The 25,329-nt window shown below is 47.6% G+C and overlaps 1 protein-coding gene across 5 annotated transcripts in view; it reads right to left on the minus strand.

Annotated features, from left to right (window-relative positions):
• Nucleotides 1-1,871: 1,871 nt before the first annotated feature.
• The window catches only part of SPECC1 (sperm antigen with calponin homology and coiled-coil domains 1), a 286,669-nt gene continuing 263,211 nt past the window's right edge, over nt 1,872-25,329 (minus strand). For all 5 annotated transcript variants that reach the window (XM_047834069.1, XM_047834070.1, XM_047834068.1 and 2 more), the window contains 3 exons: nt 20,425-20,541; nt 13,863-13,922; nt 1,872-5,087 (listed from right to left, as the gene is read on the minus strand). In XM_047834069.1, coding sequence (XP_047690025.1) covers nt 4,998-5,087; nt 13,863-13,922; nt 20,425-20,541 — 267 coding nt within the window. In that variant the 3' untranslated portion in view covers nt 1,872-4,997. The remainder of the gene's footprint in view (nt 5,088-13,862; nt 13,923-20,424; nt 20,542-25,329) is intronic.

Raw genomic sequence — 25,329 nt, forward strand, 5'->3', positions numbered from 1 at the left:
GAACGGGGGAAGGGCAGAGAGAGAGGGAGACACAGAATCGGAAACAGGCTCCAGGCTCCGAGCCATCAGCCCAGAGCCTGACGCGGGGCTCGAACTCACGGACCGCGAGATCGTGACCTGGCTGAAGTCGGACGCTTAACCGACTGCGCCACCCAGGCGCCCCAACGGCTTATTTTTTTTACAATCTAGAAAAATCTCACTGAGGTTTTGGTAGGGCAGGTGGGTTAAGTTAGATTGCATTCATTTAAAGAATCGGGGAGGCTAGATTCTGCTTGGAAACGTGTGTCCTCTTATTCACGAGAACGGGCCTAATGCCAGCCAAGAAGGAAAACCGACGATCTTCTGACCCTCAGGTTTCAAGTTTCTCCCCAGGGTCCTCCCATATGTAGTTCTGGGATTTTTTTTTTTTACCACCAAGTTGGAAAATGCTAGAAGTGGCCATTTGTGAGACCAGCTGCAGCACGGAAACCCAGCTAGGTGCCGAGGCGTCTGTCCCCTGGGTTCAAAGAGGAATTCCGAACTGAAACAAAGAGCTCCTTCCTGGTAGCTGGATGTTTCCACCAATTAATCAAAACTGACGTATCCTGGGGTGCCTGGGTGGCTCGGCGGGTTGAGCAGCAACTTCAACTCAGGTCATAATCTCGAGGTCTGTGAGTTCCAGCCCCTCGTCAGGCTCTGTGCCGACAGCTCAGAGCCTGGAGCCTGCTTCAGATTCTGTGTCTCCCTCTCTCTCTCTGCCCCTCCCCTGCTTGCTCTCTTTCTGTCTCTCAAAAAATATTAAAAAATTATAAAAAACATCTGGAGCAGAGAAGGGGGCCGGCTGTGCACCAGTGGGACCCACGGCCTGTGGTTCTGGGTCCTCTGTGGCCGCGGAAAACCAGGGCCACCGACTGTGCGACAACAGAGTCCCCGTGGAGCCTCCTGCCTGTTACCCTGACTCAATGCATATGGGCTACGTCAATACTCAGGACACGAACGTTGGGGCATGTGCTTCATTCACAGAGGGGCCAGGCTCACCAAACTTTGGGAGGGATCGATTTGCAAGTGTTGAGGTGCTGGTCATCTGTCTGATGCCTGTGTGTGTGTGTGTGTGTGTGTGTGTGTGCAGACTGAGTGGCCGCTGGTGGCTGTGCATAATCACCTGGCCTCTTCTCCCATCGCCTGACAGCCCACGGAGGAGAATGAGCCATGCCTGCCTTCGTGGCTCGGTGCGTGGTAAGCCCTCATCAGAGACTGTGCGATTCTGACAAGACGGGAGAGTCCCTCAGGAGACAAAGGCCAGTGACAGTGGAACTTCCTTGGAAGGGGAGGGAGAAGAAAAGATTCTCGAGGGCGGACAGCCTCCCTTTTCCTCTCCTGTGGGAGGGGCTGGTCGTCTAAGACACCAGGGAACGGTGGCCTCCGATGATGCCCGAAGAGCCACGTGTCACCTGATGCCTCGGCACACACAGTGCGCCGGGGTCTGGACACACAGACGACTCGGGTCTGTTAGAGTTCATACGGGCTCTGCCTGCTCAACCTTGGTACAACTGCCGCGTGTGGTCTCCAGGACCCGTGTGCTGAGTGGGGGCGGCCTGTGCGGGTGCCTGTGCTGTGCTCATCTGCGTGGCCCCAGGGGGGTGACTTTCACAGGAGACTGTGGTCGCAGCCCTCTTGCCGTGAATGGAGGGAGGCGGAAGAGCCATCAGGACCCCAGTCCTTTCTGGCAACTTCCAGTAACGCCAGAGAGAGCAGCTCAGTTGGGGCGGAGGGGGGAGGGGCGACCACGGCCCAACACGGAATAGGGACACGAAGCCGCCAGCCTGAACCGAGGCTTGGCATTCCGACAAAGTGCCAACCATCAACGTCACCGGGAAAAATTCACCATCGGACAGAAACAAAATATATTTATTAGAAATGTGACACAGTCGTACATCATACACTTCCAAATGTTAATAGTTAATACGTCTACGTTGGCACGTCACGTCCCGACAGTGCTGGGTGTGCTCTTTCTAGAAACGAGGCCACAGATGTATCCACTGTATTCAACTAATGTAGTTAAAATTAGTGATCGGCCGAGGATGGCGTAGACTTAGCCGCAGTCTAGCCTGGGTCGGAGGAGTGACACACCCAGGGCACTCGGGCAAACGGGATACTTAAAAGTACTTCTTAAAAAGGTAGCTGTGTCCTGTTCTTTACTGCGTGTCACTGGTGGTTCACCTCAAAATGGCACTCGAGCTTTGGGCCAGGAGGAGCCGCGGCTGGATTTGGCATATGGGTTTGTGTACGGGGGCCGAGTCCTCTCCTTCCGCGGGCTTCCACGGGCTTCCGCGGGCCGGTGAAGTGCCTGCCCTCCCCCGAGAGATTCAGGGAACATCGGTTTCCGCGGGGGAAGAGAACACCGCAGATGAACGTTCGTCACCGCCCCACGGCTCACCGCTTCGGGAAACTCTCAACCAAAGCTACAACACAACGGCTGAATGAAGAACGAAAACCCAAGACTAACGTCATTTCTGAAGTGAGAAGGGACTAGGGTGGGAAGGGAAGTGGGCGTTCGCCTGGTTCCTCAGAATATGCTCGCCCCGGGGAGCAGGGGCGGGGGCACCACCATCAGGCAGCTAGTTCACGTCCACGAAAGATCTCCCAGTGAACGAACCCGTGGACTCGGCTTTAAGTCTTTGAAGAACTCCTCCACTCTACTGGGGCAATTAAAAATGGGTCTAAAATCCCCATCCGGTGGCCCAGCACTGGGGCGGGGACAGCTTGCCCCGGTCTGAGGCTCTGCGAGTGCTGGAAGGCCCGGTCCCCCTCGAAGGACCCTGTGGGGCCAGACCTGCCCCCCAGCCACCACCAGGCTTCCCCTTCTGGAAGCGTGCCCACTGGCAAAGAAAATGGTAGTCAAGGAGCTTCTTTGAGTTATAAAAATAAATGGCACGTGGCCTTTCTTTCATAGGACATTTCTTTCTTTCTTTTTCTGCTAAAGGGAGCAGGTTCCAGTGTTGGAGAAGAAACGGCAACGTCACCCCTGCATAGACCTTGCTTCGCCCAGAGCTGAATCATCGGACTCATTTACTGTAATCACTAAAAACAGGGCCCAGTAATGCTAAACACCACCTCCAGGTATCCCTAGACCTCTTTGGCCTCTCCCACACAAAACCCCGAAGTAATCCCAGATCAAACACGACAACCGAGAGCTCACCCCGATACTCGGGACACTAACCTTTCCCCACTGCAAGGGTGAGCAAGGCAGAGGCTTGGAGGTCATGGAAATGCCTGTTATGTCAACAAAAGACAGATGCGTGGAGCCACACAGGGAATCCCTTCCATTTGGATACGCTCCTCAGGAAGGAGTAAAGCAAATTTGCTCAGGCTGTGCCTCCACTTCCATTTGAAAACAAAAGAGCCACTGACAACGTCATCCTCCCCAAACTGCTCCGGAGAGACCTCAGATGCCACTCACCGCCCTGCCCTGAGGAGCAAGAGGAAAGGCCTTCTCTCCTCTCCGTGGCTGTCAGGGGAACTCTGGAAACATACAGAAGACATCCCTGGTTCGACGGCTGGGGCAGGCCAGGAGGGTGCGTTTTGAACACGTTCCGCAGGAGATCCTGATCTAGGGCCACAGAGGAAGACGGGTAAGCAGGCAGGTGTGGCAGCCTGAGAGTGAGGGGCGGACCCCCTGCAGAGATTTACTGCAGAGTGACACTGGGAGGTCCCAGGGACTGACACAGGGACGGCCCTTGGGGACGGTGGGGAGGAAACACTTGCATCAGCAGGTGGCAGGCACCGAGGTCACCTGACTACCCTGTGAGCCACGCCTTCAGGTGCTACATGATGCACATTTGCGGGCCCCACCGACCTCCAGGGAGCTGCCAGGTCGGTCCTCAGCGGGTCTCCCTGCAAGATCTGGGGGGGGGGGGGGTGGGGAGGGGGGAGTGCCCTCTGCAGCCACTAGGGGTGACGGCAGGACGGTAGACGGTTCACTTCTAAATGGAGCCATCCCTGCCCACTGCTCAGGGCTTGCTGTTGCCATGCAGATGTGAAGGGCCCGAGGAGATACCGAAGACCGAGTCTAGAGTTCAAATACTGTTTTCGCCTGCCGTCCGCCCGGCACCTCTTCAGCCTGTTGGCGCAAACACACGAAGACCCGGGTGGGCGCAGGCCGCTTCGCACGCAGGGGGCTTCCTGTTAGGTTCGGCACCTGGGGCAAACGTGTGCGGGGGTGCACGGGCGTGTGGACTCGCGGGGCAGACACAGCAGGCGGGCAGGTGCTGATGGGTCCCTTCCAGCACGCGGGGGACTGCCTGGCCCGGGGCTTCGGAGCGTGACCGCGTCCCAGCACACGGACGGACACACGCTTCTCTCCGCGAGCCACCCCATGGGCCACCGCAGCAAAGCGCCCACGGGCTGCTTTGTGTGCTGGCGCGTCTTGTCTTCCCCCCAAAGACTCCAGTAAGTGACAGCGAGATGTAAACTGCTCAGTCCGGTTCTAGGTGTTCAAACTGTTGTCTGGAACGGAAGCGTTACGGCCCCCAAAAGGCAGGGCTGGAGCGTTTTTCCAAGCTGCTCCAGAGCCGAGTGTTTGTCCTTTTTGTGTTTTGATGAGCGTGTGGGTTTCGGAGGCCGTGGGTGGTGGCAGGGGCAAAGTTTTTTTAAAGGCCAAAGGAAGGAGTTTTAGTGAAAAGATGGCTGTTTGTCGTGAGGCTCCGCAGCCCACGGGTGAGGTCGTGGCGTGTGACCGGAGATGTCCTACTGGGTTCTCATGGAGTGAGCCTGGGCGTGGACCCTTAGGTCTAGAAGGAGGGAGGCCCGTGGGAGAGCAAGACTTTCCAACTTACGCGCCAAATGCATCTAGATTAAAAGTAGGTGTGCCCTGGAACCCAGCTCCGTTCTTATTTGTGTGTGGGCCCCCCCGGATCGAGCGTTGAGGGTGGTGGACGGAGCAGGGCCTGTGCAAAGTGACCAGGTGCCCCCAGGACAGGCTGCGGGCCGTGGGCGGCTGCTCGAGGGCCCTTCCGGGTTTACGTCTCAAAGTACTTGTAGATCTGGGCCACGTACTGCATCACGCTTTGCCAGTCGGGCCGGTCCGTGTACAGCATCTCACTGAGCTCCTGCGGGAAAGAGGAGGAGGTCACGGGGGGACACCACAGACCGCCTTCCCACAAAGGGGCTCAGAGCCTGGTCCGGGCTGGTGCTGCCTGGAGACCCCCCCACCTGCATGGACAGGAGGCGTGGGCAAGTTAAAAGAAAAGCGTTTTATTCCTAATCAGGAGATACTGTCCCTTTTAAAAAACATTAGACAGGACTTCCTCCCCCTTTTCATCTTAAGAGCATGACAGCATTTTAAAGAAAACTTTGCAGGGGCGCTTGGGTGGATCAGTTGGTTAAGCATCTGACTCTTGGCTCAGGTCGTGATCTCACAGTTTTGTGAGTTCGAGCCCCGCATCCGGCTCTGTGCTGACAGCACACAGCCTGCTTGGGATTCTCTCTCTCCCTCTCTCTCTCTGCCTCTCCCCTGCTTGTTCTCACTCTCAAAATAAATAAATGAACTTAAATTAAAAAAAAAACTTTCTTGGGGTGCCCGGGTGGCTCAGTCGGTTAGGCGGCCGACTTTGGCTCAGGTCATGATCTCACAGTCTGAGTTTGAGCCCTGCGTCAGGCTCTGTGCAGACAGCTTGGAGCCTGGAGCCTGCTTTGGAATCTGTGTGTGTGTGTGTCTCTCTCTCTCTCTGCCCCTACCTGTTCGTGCTCTGTCTCTCTCTGTCTCAGAAATAAATAAACGTTAAAAAAAAAAAATTAAAAAAAAAAAAAGCTTTGCAAAGAGAAAGTCACCCATAATTCCATTATCATAAAACAATTTCCACTTTCCTAAGTTATATTTGCAGGTACCCCTATGTTCTCCCACGCTTCCATCGAGTGGACATATCGTGTGCTCTGAGTTTTTTTACTTCATGCTTTCCATGCACAATCTCACAGGCTGCTGTGTCGCGACGCTGGCCGTCACGGGAGGGAGTGCACACAGCCCACGAAACTGCTGCCCCACAATCCACATGGCATCTAATGCTCGCCATGGGGCGTGCGCTCACTTCTTCACGTTACAGACTTTGCCGTAAGCACCTCCGTGGGCGGAGTTGTTGAATTCATGCCTTGAGATGAATTCCCATGAATGGGATGGCCACAAAAGCCTTGACCCAATTGAGAATGCAACCAGCGTCTTATCAGAATCAGGTGTCAGACCACTTAATGTTTTTGTCGTTGTTGTTTGTCCCCTTGTTTAGTAAGCTATCAGCAAGAGCAGAGGAGGCCACAAAGTGACAGACAGGATGGCTGGGCCAAATGTTCCTGAAATACATGCCACTAAAGGTATTAGAAAATTCACTTCGGGACTGAATTTGGATTCTTTTGTGGTCACAAGAGGGGAGTAGGCAAGGACTCTGATGGAAAGCCAGGAGTAGAGATGCCGTGGAAAATCAAGGTTGAACTTACTGGGCACATCTGTTCTTGAGCAGTGACAGAACTGAGGCCTGTCACCAGCCATTTATTTCCTGTTTCCACAACACCTAAATATACTTGACCATTTCTACTTCCTGGTTATGCTAAAAAAATTATCAGCCTCTCTCTGGTCATGGGAAAGGCGTGAAAAGGCAGCGAGTGGAACATTATAGACAGATCTACTGAGAACAACTTAAAAACATAATTTTCACAGAATACAAGGATTAAAAGTCTCCTTCTATATAAACTACTGTGGGCGGGACTGTGCACACAGACCGATGCATGAAGAGCTAAGCTTCTCACAATAGCAGGGTTGTTTAGATGGCAATAGTGAAAATAAACCATCAAGAATTGAGTGTGACTTGGGGGTGCCTGGATGGCTCAGTCCGTTACGCGTCCGACTCTTGATTTCGGCTCAGGTCATATGATCTCACAGTTCGTGGGATCAAGCCCTGTGTTGGGTTCCATGCTGACAGTGCAGAGCCTGCTTGGGATTCTCTCTCTCTCCCTCTCTCTCTGCTCCTGTCCCACTCGTGTTCTCTCTCTTTCAAAATAAATAAACTCTAAAAGTTAAAAAAAAAGAAAAATTGAGTGTGACATTTAGGAGGTAGGGGAGGTGCTCTGAGAAAGGAAGCCACACCTATGAACCAAGAGAGATGACAAGCCTCCCTCCCTGTGACGGCGAGGGTGGGTCTTGTGTCTCAGAGAGGACGCAGGAGTCGGACCGACGCTCGCAGCTTTACTCAGACTATCTCACATGCCTGAACCTAACAATAGTAACATTACTATATTTTGGCACATTGTCAACATTGCAGCTGAACACATCTGGAGAAATAATTATGGCACATTTCTGGGGATGGGCGAGTAAGCCGCCTGAACAGAAATCTGAGGACGTGTGACATGTATTTGAATCAGTAGCTGAAAACCTTTCAAAATGGAAAACACCAGGCTCGGATGGTTTCACTGGCTAATTCTGCCAGATACTTAAGGAAGAAATAATGCCGGTTCTACACATTCCCTTCCAGGAAATAGAAGAGGAGGGAACACTTCTTCACTCGTTCTCTGGAGCCAGCGTTGCCCTAATACCAAATCAGACAAAGACTTTAACGAGAAAGCTATCGATTTTCTCACATGAACACAAACACAGATGTCCTTAACAAACATTAGCAAACTGAATCATGATCAGGTGGGGTTCATAGCAGGAATGCAAGGGAGGTTCAACATCCAAAAGTCAGCATTGTTATTATTGCCACACTTAATAAGAAAAGTCATATGATCACATCAGCAGATGCAGAAAAAACATTCACACATAAACCTTGGAGATATTTGTGGGTTTGGTTCGAGACCACCACAATAAAGCAAACATAGCTTAAACAAGTCAAATGAATTTTTTGAGTTGTCAGTGCAGATAAGTTAGAGTTACACTACTGTAGTCTATTCCGTGTGCCATAGCATATGTCTGAAAAAACCCACAAGGTACGTTTGACCCTTGCACAATGAAAAAGCTTGAAATACTTTGAGAATTACCAAAATGTGACACAGAGACAGGAAGTGAGCAAAGGCTGTTGGAAAAATGGTGCCAACAGACTTGCTTGACGGAGGGTTGCCACAAACCTTCCATTTGCAAAAAATGCAGTATCTGTGAGGCTCAATAAAGGGAAGCACAAATGAGGTATGCCCGCACACAAAATTCAGCAACTATTCATGATAAAAACACCCCAAAGACTAGAAAAGTAGGGCATTTCTTTTACCTAATAAAGGACATGCACAAAACCCGAAAACTGACATCATACTAAATGGAGAAACTGAACACTCTCCCGGTAAGATCAGGAGGAAAGAACAAGGCAAGGATGCCTTCTCTCACTTTTTCTACTGGACACTGTACCAGAAGTTCTAGCTAATGCAATAAGGCAAGAAAAAGAAACAAAAGGCATACAGACTGGAAAGGCAGGACTAAATCTGTCTTTATTTGCAGATGAAATGATAGTTGATGTAGAAAACTCCAAAGAGTCTACCAAAAAACCCACTGGAACTAATATGCAAGTTTAGCAAGATCTCAGTCAATAGCTTTCCTACAAAATACCAGCAATGGACAACTGAAACGTGAAACCAAATCAAACCATTTAAATGGCACTAAATTTTTAAAAAGGATTTATAGGCAGAAAACTTGTTTATAAAACACTATATGCAGAAAACTACAAAACACTGATGAAAGAAATCAAGAAGCTCTAAATAAATGGAGAGTATTCTATGTTCATGGATCTATAGATACAACATAATCCCAATCAAAATCCTGGCAAAGTCTTTTTGGGGGGTAGATATTGACAAACTGATTCTAAAATCTGTAAAGCAAAGGAACTAGGACAACCAAATAAATTCTAAAAAGAAGAATAATGTTTGAAGATTTAACTTCACAGTTTAAATTTTTTTTTTTTTAACGTTTATTTATTTTTGAGACAGACAGAGACAGAGCATGAATGGGGGAGGGTCAGAGAGAGGGAGACACAGAATCTGAAACAGGCTCCAGGCTCTGAGCGGTCAGCACAGAGCCCAATGCGGGGCTCGAACTCACGGACCGTGAGATCATGACCTGAGCCAAAGTCGGCTGCTCAACCGACTGAGCCACCCAGGCACCCCTTAACTTCACAGTTTATAAAGCTGTATTAAAAATTTTTGTAAGTCAATTTGACAATAAATTAAAAAAATTAAAAAAATTGTTTTAATGTTTATTTTTGAGAGAGAGAGAGAAACAGTGAGAGTGGGAGAGGTGCAGAGAGAGAGAGGCAAAGAGAGACAGAGACGGAATCTGAAGCAGGCTCCAAGCTCTGAGCTGTCAGCACAGAGCCCAAGGTGGGGCTTGAACTCATGAACCGCAAGATCATTAACCTGAGCTGTCAGATGCTTAACTGACTGAGCCACCCAGGTGCTGCTACAAAGCTGTATTCATCAGGACAGTGTGGTATTGGCCAAGTGACAAGACACTTAGATCATGTTATACGTATTTTACCACAATAAAAATAATTGAAAAGACAGGGCTTCCTGCCCTTGGGAGCTCATGGTCTTGGGGAGATGGGATGAAGTTCTATAATCAGACACATCACAACATAACACAGCATGTGCTACATAGTACGAGGAGTAAATGCTGCTCTAAGAACCCAAAGGTGGGCACGGCTGTCCTGGATGGAGGGTCATGGGGCAGGTTAAGACGTGGGCTCTGGAGAAGGCCGGCCTGCCTTGACTCTTGCCTCCGCTATTCACTCCTGTGTGAGCTTTTACGGAACAGCACCCGCCCCACTGTCCTTCCTGTAAGGAGCATCTGTCGTCGTTACAGGACTTCTGAGAGGGTTCAGTGAGTCAACATATGGAAAATGCCTGGCACGTGGGAAACGCGAAAAAGCAATTTTTCACGCTATTAAACTCAGATGAACTCTTTGAGTATCCTTTATAACGTTTATACTACGGTGCAGGCTCGCTTACGGCTACAGAATCATTCAGACACCGTCATCAAAGCCTGAGTTGTAATGACCCCCTCCTAACCTCCGTGGGTAGTGACTGTCTGGGTGGCTTACTCGTTAAGCAACACTGTCACAGACTGTATGACTCAGCGTGAGAGTGCTCCCCTCACCAGCATACAAACACATCAGTTCTCAGAGGACACACCTTCTGGCTGTCGTTCAGGTAATGGCAATATGATACCACACATCCTCTCTTATCTATTCGTTCCATGGGGAGTGGTCACCCTTGTCATGTGGTGGCCTAAATTTCTACCCTACGCTGAGAAAGTGGCTGAGAAAGAATGCATTTTTTTCTTCCTTTCTCTCTTTTTCTTCCTTCCTTCCTTCCTTCCTTCCTTCCTTCCTTCCTTCCTTTCTTTTTACTGACTAATCTTACAAGAGACCTTTATCAAAGACCCGGGGGTTTTTACTGCTGCCAATTCTGACTGCATGTATTTTAAAAGTGTCATGTGTAATTAAGGATTATTTTTCAATCCACATCAAGACACCGAAGAGCAAGTTTAATAATGTAGGAAGTTTCTGTTTTGTTGATGGCACGAACTAGTTAAATGGCTCGCAAGCATCTCCAAATGCTTCTGAGATTAATTCTTATGCTTGTATCTCCTCACAGACATCTGTAAAAATGCAGCCATTGGCTCTGTTTGACAAGATGATCTCATTCACTTCCTAGCTTTCACTGACTTCTGCAGTATGTCAGATAAAAAAACAGGGAAAAAAAGGTGAAATTAAAAAAGAAGCAACTATTAGCTGGAACACTACAGAGAAAAACATTCTGTGTATGATATCTTCTAACAAGTTCGCATTTTTTCTTTGATTCCCCGCATTAATTATCTGTTGTTACTTGTTAGCTGTCCAGTGTTTCAGAAGGGAAGATAAATCAGATTCCCGTTCCTCCATCTTGGCCAGACATGTATGTCCCCTCCTTTCTAAATTCTCTAGCCTTTAATTTATAGGACAGGGACATCTGTTTCTTGTAGAAAGTTTTGTAGAACTTGGGCTCACTGGCATTTTTGTGTGTGCGCGACTACATTTTTTAAACAATGAATTCAATTTCTTTCATGGTTGAACTTCTACTTCTTTTTGAGTGAGTTTTGGAGAAATAGTTACATTTAGTATTTGAAGAAATACATTTATATTTGTTTAGAAAACTGTCCGTTCTGATTTAAACGCATTGGCCTAACTTTGTTCCTAGTACTGAAATTTCTATGATCGCTTTTCCATTTCTCAGACTCCCTTCATACTCTGCTGGTTGCAGAACTGTCTCTGTTGTTTCCACTTGGGTTTTCCCCATCACTGATGAGACTGAGCACCTCTGTAAGTGTTTATTAGCCATGCACGAGTTGCCACGCACCTCTCCTAAGGTGTCTTCTTTATTATTGGCTAGTAGAAATTATTTATAGATTACCTGTCTTCGCTTTACTTTTTACGCAGCTCCTTCCGTTATGATGTGTCTAGATGGGTCTTTTGTATTATTCATCTTGTTAGAGATTCATCTTGTTAGAGAGATTCACCTTGTTAGAGACCAAGAATCTGTGGTCTTTCATCATTCTGGAAAAATTTCAGGCACCATTGCTTCAAATATTTTCTCTCCCACTCTTTCTTTCCTCTTCTGGAATTCCCACTGGCCATGGGACTTGGAAATTATCTGATTTTTATCTTCCATTCTCTTAAGGTCAGTGACAGACACTATCAGTTGGTTAATCTAATGGCCGTTACCAACCCCCCTCTCCCTTGTAGATTTCCAGCTGAAGAGAATGGAGAACATTCACTATTTACTTTCTCAAATTCCCTTGCAGCCGGGGTGGCCATGGAACAGAGTACTGCCAGCGAGCTGGAGGGACTCTGGGAAGCCTTCTGATTTCCTTATCAAAGGGGGGAAGACAGGAGGCACTTGCTCTAGTCCATCCCACTCCCCTTCTTGCCCTGCAGATATAGGAGTGATGTCTGGAGCTTGACAGCCATGTTCAGCCACAGAGGACATGGGGACAATGAGGTAATAGATTAAAGATGGTAGAGTGTAGACAAAACACACTCTGGGGTCCTTGATTACAACACTGAGTAGTGAACCACTCCTGAAACTGCTTTTGGACTTCTCATTAAAAAATAAAATTAACATCTTTATGGTTTAAGCAACTGTTACTTGGTTTTCCATTTCTTGAATTTGAATACATACTAACTAATAAAACCTCTCTATTATATTTTCCATTTTTTAAATGTCTGTTTTATGTTCTGGATAACCTCCTTAGTTCTATTTTCCAGTCCAGTAGTTCTCTCTTCTGCTGTATCTAATCCGTTTTTCAACCCGACCGGGTTTTTTCTTTTTTTTTTAACTCCTAATTTTTACTTCTACAAGTTTCACTTGAATCTTTCCCCAAATCTTTTTTTATAGTACTATGCTTCTTCCTTATGAGTTTTAAAAAAATTTATTTGAGAGAGAGAACAAGTGGGGGAGGAGCAGAGAGACAGGGAGAGAGAGAATCCCTAAGCAGACTCTGCATTCTCAGCACAAAGCCCTATGCGGGGCTCAATCTCAGGAACCATTAGATCATGACCTGAGCCGAAAGGATGAGTTGGACGCTTAACTGACTGAGCCACCCAGACGCCCCCTTGTGATTTTTGTTCTCTTTTTATCTCTTTATTTTTAAGTTTATTTATTTAGAGAATGAGAGAGACAGCATGTGTAAGTTGGGGAGAGGCAGAGAGAGAGAGAGAGAGAGAAAGAGAGAGACACCAAGAGAGTCCCAAGTAGCCTCTGCACTGTCAGCTGGGAGCTTGATGCAGGGCTCGAACTTGCAAACTGTGAGATCATGACGTGAGCTGAAACTAAGAGTTGGATACTTAACTGGCAGACTGAGCCACCCAGGCACCCCCCTCTTTTATCTCTTTAATATTCGCAAACATAGCCTTCTGTAGTCGCTTTCTTATTGTTTTATTATCCCAAGCTCTGGTAGATGATCCTCTTGTTTGCTATGTCTACTGACTAGCTCAGCTAGTTCACTTTCTTGAGTGTTTTGTAATTTTGGATTGTGAATGTATTCTCAGTGGCTATTATACTACTAAGCCAGGAGCTTCCTGCTTCAGGCAGTATAAACTATCTTGTAGCACAGATATTATAAATTTGGACTCCAAAGCTCATTTGGCCCAGTTTTCTTTTCTTGTAGATTTCCCTTTTTCTGGCTACCAAAAAACAAAACAAAACAAAACAAAACAAAACAAAACAAAAGAAAACAAAAAAAATAACTTGATATCTTCCTGCTTCCTGCCTAGACTGTCAGGCAGGGTTTTTTATTTTCCCCTTCACTGAGAAGAATGTTACTTTGTGAGCCTTGGTTTTGTGCAAGGGTCTCAGTACTAATGTCCCGTTTATGGGAGCTCAGAGCCTTGTTTCTTGTTCCTGTGTTGGCATTTAAATAAAACCTATATCCATTAGGTACCCGTTTCCTGTGACCCCTCCACCGACACCCCCAGGCCTACTTCTGAGGGTTGTCACAGTCTCGGCTCATGCCTCATGGTTCTGTTTTTCACTTCTCTTTGAATTTATGACATCTGGTGATTTCCCATTCTTTTTTTAGACCTCAACTACGTATTGATATTTTTTTAAATTACATCTTATCAAATTTTATCGGATTTCAAGAGGGCTTTAATGATAATTCAGTCCACTGTGCTTCCAGAAATGAAGTTTAGCCACAACGAAATCTTTGAAAACCCTCTAAATCATATGTGGTCAGACCAACTGGATATTTACATGTTAGGGATCGTGAGTAACAAATCTTCAGCAAATGGATTTTAATATTCTGTAAGAAATTGTGTAGATGGCATAAAGTTCTTTCTCCTACAGGTAGAACAAAATATCACAAGGATACAAAATAGGATACTTACCAGGCTGGGTTTGATGCCCACACTTTCAGCTGCTTCAAATGCCAACAAGAGATTTCTTTTCTAGGTTAAAAAGACAGAAACTGGTATTACCAACTAAAAATAGATAGCTTTTAAAAAATAAAAACAAATAGCTTTTGTTAGGAAAGAACACTAAACGACGCTCCCATACAGATTATCTACTATTACAAAACACTCGAAATTTTAGGTCAAATATTCAAACAATAGTTTCAATCTAAGAAAAAAAAAAAGACTGACAGGTTGTAATTGGTACTAAAAATGACATTATTGATGATTTCTGACTATCAAAGGTCAATCTGTGTTATTTTTTACTTTGTCACGATTCATGACATACATATTCTGTTGCGTATCAACCGTTGTTTAATTAATGTGCTATGTCATTTTCCCCTAGAATTCCGAAGGTACTGTTCCACAATTTGTAGCTTCTTTTTGAGACGCTTTCTGGCTGCTCCCTGCTGTTTCCTCGCCTGGATGGACTTAAGAATCACTTTAGCATGCCTCCTCCCCTCCATAATTCATTTGAGAATCATTAGGATTATGTTACAATTTAATTAAATTGATGTGTTAAACATGATCGAGAGTGTAATGTTTCTGTGAGTATTCATGTTTTATGTTCCCCAGTAGAATTTTGTGACTTTATGCCTTTAGATTAAAAAAGTTTTTATATTGGGGCACCTAGGTGGCTCAGTCTGTTAAGCGTCCGACTTCAGATCAGGTCATGATTTCACGGTTTGTGGGTCCAAGCCCCATGTTGGGCTCTGTGCTCACAGCTCAGAGCCTGGAGCCTGCTTCACATTCTGTGTCTCCTTCTCTTTCTGCCCCTCCCCCGCTCATGTTCTGTCTCTTTCAAAAATAAATAAATTGAAAAAAAATTTTTTTAAATAAAAAATTTTATATTTGTTTTCTTTTTTGGTGACTTTTTTTGAGAGAGTGCATGCATGTACAAGAGGGAGAGAGAGAATCTTTTTTTTTTCTTTTTTAAGTTTATCTATTTATATTGAGAGAGAAAGAGAGAGAGAGAGAGAGACAGCACGCTAGTGAGCATGAGTGGGGGAGGGGCAGGAGAGAGACTCCCAAGCAGGCTCCTCGCTGTCAGCTCAGGGCCTAACACGGGGCTCGATCTCACGAACCATGACATCATGACCTGAGCCGAAATCAAGAAGCAGACGCTTAACTGACTGAGCCACCCAGGCGCCCCACATTTGGATTTTATACATATTCTTATCTGTTTTTCCATTTCCTCATGGCCTCTGCCCTCTGTCCTTGGGTGCACATCTGCTTCCTGCCCTGACGCTGAAGCAAACTCTCTGCTCTAGGTGCCAGGTCACAGAAAAACACTCAGACAAGGCTACACATGTCTTGTACCAGTGTGTGGTCAGGGCCTGGGAAAGCTGTTGATCTGCGGTCAGCTTGCCCAAGCCGCCAGCCCTCTTCCTCCACATTAAGGGAGATTAATGGGCAGGGACTAGAAACCTAATGCTGGTTTCCGTAACACTACTCTCTGTTCTGCTGAGTGGGGAGCTGAAAGCTGGCTCCTGGCTTCCTTTAATTGAGCCCAAACTTGGGGCAGCCATTTCCTATTCTGTGCTAATGAGGCCTTTATCCTTATTTTAAAGTCTTCTTGGTTAGTTTTGAGGAGAAAGGGGGTTTGTAAGCCCTGTCCGCTACCATTATTCCAGAAGTCATGCCTTTTAATATGTAATGCCAAATTGTTTTCTAAAACACGACACCAGGGGGGCCTGGCTGGCTTAGTTGGTAGATCATGCGACTCTTCATCTCAGGGTCACGAGTTCAAGCCCCACGCTGGGCATGAAGCCTATGAAATGACATGACACGACAAGACACGACATGGCATGAGAAAATAAAAATGATACACCAATTTTCAATTCCAGCAACAGGGTGTAAGCGTCCACTTTCTCACACCCTTACCTGCATAGACTATTACAACCAAGCACTGTTATCTAATTCTCTCTCATCACATCACTGCTACGCCACTGCGAGATGGCCACTTATGGGGAGCAGCAGAGTGTGTCTGGGGCGGAAGCCAGGAAGGGCCTCACTCGGCCTAGCTCTGCCCACACGGGCCAGAGACCTTCCAGACCCAGGACGATAAGCCCCTGGTTAGAGACCTCTGCCGTTGGCCCCGTTGGCAGGGCATCTCACCTGAAACTGACAGCAGAAAGCACCCCAAGTCCAGAGTTTTCCCTCTCACGTTAACATTTTGTTTCAGACACTGGCATGAAAACACTCCATTCTGTCAATTCTATCATCCGAATCTGCGTAGCCTCCGTGGAAGTTTCATAGGCTGACACACTGAAAAAAATGTGTAACTCATGTCTCCTCAATGGCTTGGAAGACATCCTTGTTAGTTTTATCAGAAATTCCCTGCTTAGCACTGATGTCAGACTTCCATGGTTGCATCACTTCCGTCTGAATTGGGGCAACAGCTCACGACTTCTGAACTTCCCAGGCTATCATTAATCTCCCAGACCCACAGTCTCCCGCGATCTGACCTGGGTGCTCCCTGACTGCATTATCCTAGATTAAGGGGGGAGAAATTCAGCCCTACATGGAGAAAATACCAGCCCCTCTACCACAAGGACAATAGGAAGTACACAGACAGTGGCTTCTGGCTGTCTGCAAATCTGCAGCAGGTCACTGGACAGCCAGCTGGGTGCTATGTGGGAGTCAGGGGCACCCACAGCGAGACGATACGGTTCCACAGGGAACATATGCTCATGGTTCAAGGTGTGAAGGCACACACTTTTAGGTTCATTTTTCTCCAACAGCTGGGTAGCAATTTAGGACAAAGAGCCTAGGTGTTTTGCATGACAGCAGAGGAACATCTCGCATATACAGGAAGACTCCTGTTTTAGGTGGTGTATTCCTAAGTGCTCAGCCTTCTATCAACTGTGGTTTTAGGGAGGGCCTCTGAATATTCTGAATTGTGTTATGCTCGCTCTTTACTCCATTATCTTCGTAATATGACATGGAAAAGGCAGAGACTGGAAAGTGAAGAGGGAGGGAAGAAAACGGACATCGAGGTCACGGCTGGATGTGAGGGGCACGATCACAGGCGGCGTGGACCCCGCATTGCCCTGCCCTGTGTCCTCTTCTCTGGTTGCTCTATCCTGGTTCCCTTTTTGGGTCACTCTCGACCTAGACAACAGGCATTGGAGTCCTCAAGGTTGTTCCTTAGCCTTTTCTCTACGCCTCTGTGATACTGGGATTTATAGTAAGAAATATGTATTTGGTCTTTGTCCCTGGTTCCTGGCAGAGCTCCTAAAACCCTTATAATTTCCTACAGAAGAGCCACAGGGGCATCTTTTGTTACAATTTTTGGTTTTTGTCCTCAGTTCCAGAAACGGCTTCAGGACAGTCATGTTGAAATAGATGTCTTTTGTTATTCATAACAAACTCCTTTCAACCACACCTGAGTTTATGTCAAAGAGGTGATGTTCCACCAACCCCCAGATCACCCAAGGATGCCCTAGCAACCAGCCATGTGATCAAACGGTTGGAACTGTCAGTCCCACATTCCCCTGACCCCAACCTCAGGGACAGGAGACAGACTGGACACTGAGAGTTCAATCACAGATGGTCCGTGATTTAATCCATTGTGGCTGTGTCATGAAGCTTCCATAGAACTTAAAAGGGCGGTGTTCAGAAAGCACCTTGGATTGGTGACTCCATCTATGTGCTGGGAGGGTGGTGCACCCCAAAGTCCAAGGGGATAGAAGCTCCTGTGCTTGGGACCCTTCTGGACCCCACCCTATGGGTCTCCTCATCTGACTGATCATTAGTGTCCTTCAATATCCTTTGTAATAAACTGGTAGCCTAGTAAGTTCTGTGAGCCAGTCTAGCAAATTAACTAAACCTCAGGAAAGGGTCACAGGGACCTCTGAGTTACAGTTGGTCAATCAGAAGCACAGGCGACAGTCGAGTTGTGACTGGGGTCTGAGGTGAGACTGAGCCCTTAACCTGTGGGACCCGATGGCTCCCTCCAGGTGGACAGTGTCAGAACAGAGATACACTTTAGGACATCCAGCTGGTGCTGCCAGATTGCTTGGTGTAGGAAACCCCCCCATCTGTTTACAGAAGTGTCAGAAGTGAAACACTGGGAGGAGCAGAGATATACAGGAGTGTGTTTCTCCTCAAAACCTCCCTCATGACCTAGGACTGAGGTGATCGCTACTCTCATGGCTTTAAAACACCATCTATACCTGCCCTGTTTCATGCAGCAGTCACGCTTGACACAACGCTGTTTAAATTCTAGTTCAAATTAAAAATTCTGTTTTCCAGTCATTTAAAGCCACATTCCATTAACAGCCCATATGGCTGGTGGCTACTGTACTGGACGGGACAAATATAGAACATTTCCATCACTTCTGTTCAATCAGGCAGCACTTATCTACTCATGGAAGACTCTTGGGGCACCTGGGTGGCTCAGTCGGTTAAGCGGCCGACTTCGGCTCAGGTCATGATCTCGCGGTCCGTGAGTTCAAGCCCTGTGTCGGGCTCTGTGCTGACGGCTCGGAGCCTGGAGCCTGCTTCAGGTTCTGTGTCTCCCTCTCTCTCTGACCTTCCCCCATTCATGCTCTGTCTCTCTCTGTCTCAAAAATAAGTGAAACGTTAAAAAAAAAAAATTATTACTCATGGAAGACTCCTGACTCTTTCCAGCTCTGATCTCCCCTCTAAACTCCACATTTGGTATCCAACTGCCTGCCTGACGTAGCAAACTGCATACTTCGTGAACATTTCTGACTTGACATGATTAAAAACAGAACACTTTTTTTGCTTTCCAAATGTTTAATAGTCCTGTCCGGCCTGCTTCACAGACTATAAACAAAGCACCACGCACACATTTTATGTCTTGAAATTTGTACACACTCTGTGATGCTTAATTTTACGTATCAACTTGGCTAGGTCGTGGTACCAGATATTTGGTCAACCATTATTCTAGATGTTTCTGTGACAGTATTTTAAAAATGAGGTTAACATTTAAATCGGCAGATTTTGGGTAAAGCAAATTACCCACCAGAGTGTAGGTGGGCCTCACCCAATCAGTTGAAGGTCTTATTAGAAAAAGACTTCTCTCCCTTCAACAAAGAAGGATTTCTGCTAGGAAACTGCCTTTAGATTCCAACGGTAGCATTCAACTTTCTTGTACACACACACACACACACACACACACACACACACACACTATTAGTTCTGCTTCTCTGGGGAACTCTAACACTCTAAAAAAAAATCATGGTCTAGTCACTTATTACCACCATCAGTGTCATGACCATTCTTTGGGCTTTATTTAAGCCCAAGTGTGGGATAATCAAAACAGAACTTTCCAGCATTTCTATTTGATCCCCATCTCAAAAATGGTCCGTCAGGCTAGACACATGGGGCCATCTTTCTTTCCTCTTGTCCTCCCCCACAACCAATCAGTTACTAAGTCCAGCTGATTCTATATCTAAGCCCTATTTCTATATCTTTCTATTTACGATGCTACTGCCCCAGCCACAGCTAGAGGCTGGAGCCAGGGAAGCTGAGTCCTGGCTGAGCTGTTCTCTCCCACAGCACGGGGCTTCCCCTGTAGCGCTTCTGAGGTTTCTCTATAGCATTACGTGCTGTAGGTTTACTCACTTGTGGACTGTCTCTCTACTTCAGCGGGCAAAGAACAGGTCCACACTGTTCGCTGTTGTCTTTGCTACCGTGCGTGACGCTTGGCAAGAAACGCTTGGTGAGAGAAGGAGTGCAGGGCCCGGAAGAGCATCTGCCAATGTACGCTCTGTGGAATATGGTTTTGTGGGACGTTCTAGGTTAGGATTTGGCAAGCTACCGCCCATGGACCAAATCTGGCCCGCAGCCCGTTTTTGTGAATAAAGTTTTATTGGAACACAGCATATGCCCATGCATTTTGTCTACAGCCGCTCAGGCACTCCAGTGGTAGATGAGTAGCTGTGACAGAGACCCGTGGACCCGCCAAGCCTACCATTTGGCCCTTAACAGGAAAGTCTGCCAACTCTTGTTATAGGTAATTATGTGGAAGACCATTCTGTGGATCTCATATACGCAGGGCTTAATGGAGTCACACAGGTGTCTTTAATGAAGGACTTCTTGAAGTCTTCACTGGGCTAATGAGAGCTGTGAATCTCTGAGAATGTGACATAATATACAGTTTCCCAAGCTTATTTGAGGAGGGACATCCTTTTGCTGGTGCTTTCTGGTTCCTTGGAAAAGACTTTGAAAATGCTGGCCAGGGTCTCGAAATTTCATCAGGGCCTTCTCTTAAAAAATGGGCGACAGGGACTTCTCAGCAGCCGCAGTAAACCGGTCCTCACGGCCTTTTTCTAGCTAGTGAGGGAAACTGAGAAGTATTTACTGAGGGTGGGATCCTACAGCCTCGTCATACACTCAGTAGTTAGCTAAGCCTGGTGTCAATAGCCTAATTTCCTCTTGGGGTCTCATCGGGATGTGCCAGTATGACAGGACTCTTCCCCTGGCATGTTCTAGAGGATTAGTAGGGCTGAGTGGGCAGGTGACTTACTTTCTCCTGACTGTTCAGCTCCTGATACGGGATGTGGGCAGGCAGGTAGGTATGGAGGAGAGCACAGAAGGCCAAGCCATCACTCCAGCTGCTGCTGAAATTGGTGATATCGATGTTCTGTAGGGGAAAAGCAGCATTAGTCTCCAAACTGTGCAAAGTCAGAGAATACGGATGATACTTTGGGAAGATGGGTATCCGCCTCCGGGTTTGCAGGAAGGCCAGATAAGAAACCATCCAAGACTCCGGAAAGTCTTAATTAATTTGGGGACCGGCAATGGCCTGGTGCCACCCAAATCCATTCACAGAATGGCATGGAAAAAAAAAAAAGCCTTTCGAGCTCAAAACCCTGGGGAATTCATTTCTGCCTGCCCCGTGGCACATTAAAAGCTCAGAGAGCTTTTATTCTCAAATTAGCCCACCCGATTAGCTGTGTATGCCCCAGCACTTCCCAGATTTATTTGGTCAAGGGGGAATCATCACCATCACCACCATCATCATCATCATCATCATGTATGACCCCAACTAACAACAGGTAGAGCGAGACAAAACGAGATCTTAAAAACCTACATGGCTGGTCCGTGGCTTATTCCTGCTAATACCCTCTTCTCCCCACAACGTGAAGGGCTTGTCAGGGGGAGAAAACCCTTCACGGTCAACAGCATCCTTGTTAGAACATCAAATCCCCAAGGATTATGAGGCTACCTGAAGAAAAACCTTCCCCTCTGGAATAGGCTGGAGCCCCAGTAGCTACTTGGTAAACAGTGATTAGAAAACCAGAATCTGACTTTATATGGCTTAGCTCCCGGGCAGGTCCCCTGGGCCCGATAGCCCCGGGCCACGTCCACCTCTCGGAGCCTCACACCTGTCACCCACCTGCCTCTTTCTCTCTGACCATGCTCCGTACTAACAGGGTTTTTCTTCCCTGGATTCTCAAAGCTCATCCCAAACGAAATGAAATGCCAGGTTCTCAAGCCCGCTAATTTCCTTAACGCCTTGTTTTACCTAGTGGCTGTTTAAATGTGCTGAAAAGGCCTGGGACAGGGAGTCCTGTAAGGAGTGTAGACGTGTGTGCTTCCGTGGGCTTTGCTGGGTTTTAGGTGTGAGTTCTGAGCACTTCAAGTGCAATAAGAAAGAGGACTTGAGCAAGGGTGGGGCTCCTTCTGCCATCTCCCCACAGCTGCTGGAGCCTGGGGGAGACACGGAAGTCCTCTTTCTCCCCCGGAACCCCCCATCCCGGGATGCGGGAAGCCAGCACGGTCAGCAAAGTGGGCAAAGGTGAACGGATGGCCAAGAGGCGGCTCTCTCATAAGGCGTGAACGGGGACAGCCGGTCCCTCCCTCTGCCCAGACCAAATGCAAATGGGCAGAGGCTCCACTCTGACTGCCCTGGGAGGTTATTCAGGGCGTCTCCACCAGAAGCAACGGCACTTTCATAGGAGAGGAAGGGTGAAGAGGAACGTGGCAGGAAGATAAACTGGAGTAGGGGAGGGAGACTTTATGGAATGCTTCCTGAACTGTGCGTAAAAGAAGCTTCCAAGAACACACGTGGGCGGACATGTGTAATAAAATATGGTGGAAGAGTTTACCATGTGGTTTCCTGGGGCGGGGGGCGGGGGGGGGAGGGGGTTGGAAGCAAATGGCTTTTATCATCTCGTTTGAACATTTTATCTAGATTTTCCCAGTGCCAGTTCGAGCGAGCTCAGCCTTTGGCGACGATGTAGGTCAAATGCCTCAGTTTACAGCCAAGACACTGAGGCCCGAGGAGATGGTGTCACACATCACACACAGGATTTACCTGGATGACGGATGCTTCAGCAGGCCAAGTCACACCCGCCCCCCGCCCCTCCCCGCCCCATGGCCCTTTCTATCAAACCTCCTCTGGCTTCTAGCCAGAGTCCGGGATGACCCAGGCGGACCTGAGAGCCTCCCCGCAAAGCACGGGCTTTCAGGGATGTTGGATTCTCCAGTCTGCTTTGCAGTGACATTCACCTGGGGGAAGGACAGCTGACTGAGAGCAACACATGACGATAATATCGCCTCTTCATCCTGGTTTTCATGACCCACGCGCAACCAAACGTTAAGAGCTGCTGAGCATCGGTGTTACAGAGAAGTCTGAGAATGCCCCGTCCCAGTTTCCAGGCTGAATGTGCAACAGCCGATCGTTTGGATTTTTGGCTTCAGAAAGCCTCTCTGGAGACTCTGGAGCTACTTGATGGGGCCTGGATGCTGCTTCAGAAATGGGAAGCATTGTAATTGTATGCTTTCTCAAAAGAAGAGGACAGACACAGGTGGGGGTCACGACCCAGCCGGTTTACTCCCAGTCTCAGGAGCTCGAACCAGAAGTCATGCACATGGGGCCCTGGGAAGTGGGAGCAAGGAGCTGGGCCGGGCCAGCCTGGGAAACCAGGTGTCCCAGCTCTTCTCAACACGGAGTCCCCTTCCTTTCTTTGACTCGCAGAGGCTGTCTGAGGCCCCGTCTGCAAACCCATCTCTCACGGTAGTGCTCTCTCCGAAAGGCAATGAAGACATGAAGAAAAAGACAACTTCATTTTCTAGGAAAAGAAACTGAGGTCGTAAGAAGTGGTGTGTCAGTCAGAAAAAGGCCAACCGTTCCGTGATCAAGATGGGAGTCCCTTAAACAGGAGCCCCCTTACATACAAAGCTCCCAAAATAGGAGTGGGAAGGGCAGTCACCTCGACTGTCCACGATGTGTCTGTTCCTGGGCATCTGCTCATTTAATTCTCAGAACGGCCGTACGGGGCAAGTAGCAATGTGCCCCACTGCACAGATGAGGAAGCCGAAGCAGGAAGAAGTATCTCCGGGGCCAGAGCCAGGGACGGACTCCAGCTGTGGGTCGTGCCTTGCTGCACTGCCTTCCCTTCTTCACAAATTTACTCGACACCTAAAGCTTTTAAGATTTGATAAATCTTTCACTTCCTAAAACGTGAGAACATTCTGTACACTTATCTCTTGTGCCATTTTTTTGTTTCGTGATACAGAACGTCATTTCCCTGCATCTGCATGGCCTTCAGAAGGGTCGCGAGAGGCCGAATAGAGCAGAAGGAGCGACGATGCCGTCCTGTCTCACAAAGCCGACACAGTGCCCGGTAGTTTAGTTAACTGGGTGCCATTTAAAAACAGTTTTTGATCTAGAAGTATAAATGAGCAACAGGCTGAGACTAAAATCTGGTGAGATCAAAGCCGGGGTTGAAAAAAGATCCATCTAAATGGCTCCCCAACCTCAGGGGAGCTCAGAGAACCCGGATGTTTCCGGCCGGATGGCAGCTGGCGGGCCTCTCTGGAAATGGGAGATACACTGTAAAGCAGACCCTGGCATTTCAGCAGCAAGACCACACCAACACTATACAAGAAATAGGAGTAGTGCCCTATCTTTAAAAAGAAACGGAATTATGGAAATTCCAACATCTAGTCAGGTTATCAAATCCAACGTCAAGGTCAGGAAATGCTTCTCTTTCATGTAACCCACCCCCACCATGTTTGAGACTCTGAGTTGTTCTGACACTGGCAGGGACGGAAGACAACCAGGTATGATCGGTAGCATTATACTCATTCCAAGAACATGGCGATCAGTTAAAACCTTGACCTTTCTTAGGGTAAAGGGGAACGACCTCAATTCCAGTGCCCTGCATGTCATCTGGAATCGTAATTCTATTTGAACGAGAGAATCCAAAATTCCTAAGTCAACTCAGTTGGCAGAACAATTAAGAACATGTGTGTGTTGGGGCGCCTGGGTGGCTTAGTCGGTTAAACGGCCGACTTCGGCTCAGGTCACGATCTCGCGGTCCGTGAGTTCGAGCCCCGCGTCGGGCTCTGTGCTGACAGCTCGGAGCCTGGAGCCTGTTTCGATTCTGTGTCTCCTTCTCTCTGACCCTCCCCCGTTCGTGCTTTGTCTCTCTCTGTCTCAAAAATAAATAAACGTTAAAAAAAAAAATTAAAAAAAAAAGAACACGTGTGTGTTTATGATGCCTCATATAAGATGATATAAAGCACCATACAAATCTCAAGAGTTGCTGTTGCTGCTATCTTTGCTCACTGAGGTGTATTTTGGGGAGCTATGCGACATATTTCAGTGAATGAGGAGCTAGCGGATGGGGTGTGCCACGCTTTGACAGTGTTCACGGTTTTCACATGGAGGCGAGCTAGGCAGCGAAATGGGCTGAGACACAGAACTGATGCAGGAACCAGAGACGGAGGACGAGGCAGTCATGGCAGGAAGGTGCTCGTGTGGACAGGACCAAGGCACTGGGTGACAGGCAGGACGACAACAGCTTCTTGGGCATGGCTGGCTGGCCAATCCCAAGAACCCCAGGAGCCAAGCAAGGACTAATTCTAGGTCCTACCCCTAAACAGGGTGAGGGGGGTGGTGAAAAGTCTTAGTTTTGGCTAGAGATGATCAGGACTGGCTTGGCCTTGGGCCGGGGGGGAGGGGGTGGTGGGAGGTGATTCTTGCTGAGCTGGTGCTCAATGCCCACAGATGAACCTCTGACTTAGGACAAAAACTCAGGATAATAATACATATACCCCAGGCGGTATATTTCCCAATTGGGAATAATTTCCCAACTGGGATAATCTTCCCAATTATCATTCAGCTGAATTCCTAGGGGTTCATCAAAAGAATAACTAAGAGGAAAAGCAGAAAATGATCAACAAGGCATTCTAAAAATAACAAGGTATACCATCCATTACTTTCCTTGTTATCTATTCCTGAATAAAATTGACTATGATAACCGGAAGTTAGTAATGGAAAGAGAACATACAGAGGATTCTGGGGGTGCTGGCAAGGCTATGTTTCAGGACCTGAATGCTGATTATACGGGTATCTTCATTTCACGAAATTTCATCACACTATACTCTTGTACATTCTATCTCCGTAAGAAAGGGAGGG

This window comes from Prionailurus viverrinus, chromosome E1, assembly GCF_022837055.1.
Source record: "Prionailurus viverrinus isolate Anna chromosome E1, UM_Priviv_1.0, whole genome shotgun sequence".
NCBI classification, from domain to species: domain Eukaryota; kingdom Metazoa; phylum Chordata; class Mammalia; order Carnivora; family Felidae; genus Prionailurus; species Prionailurus viverrinus.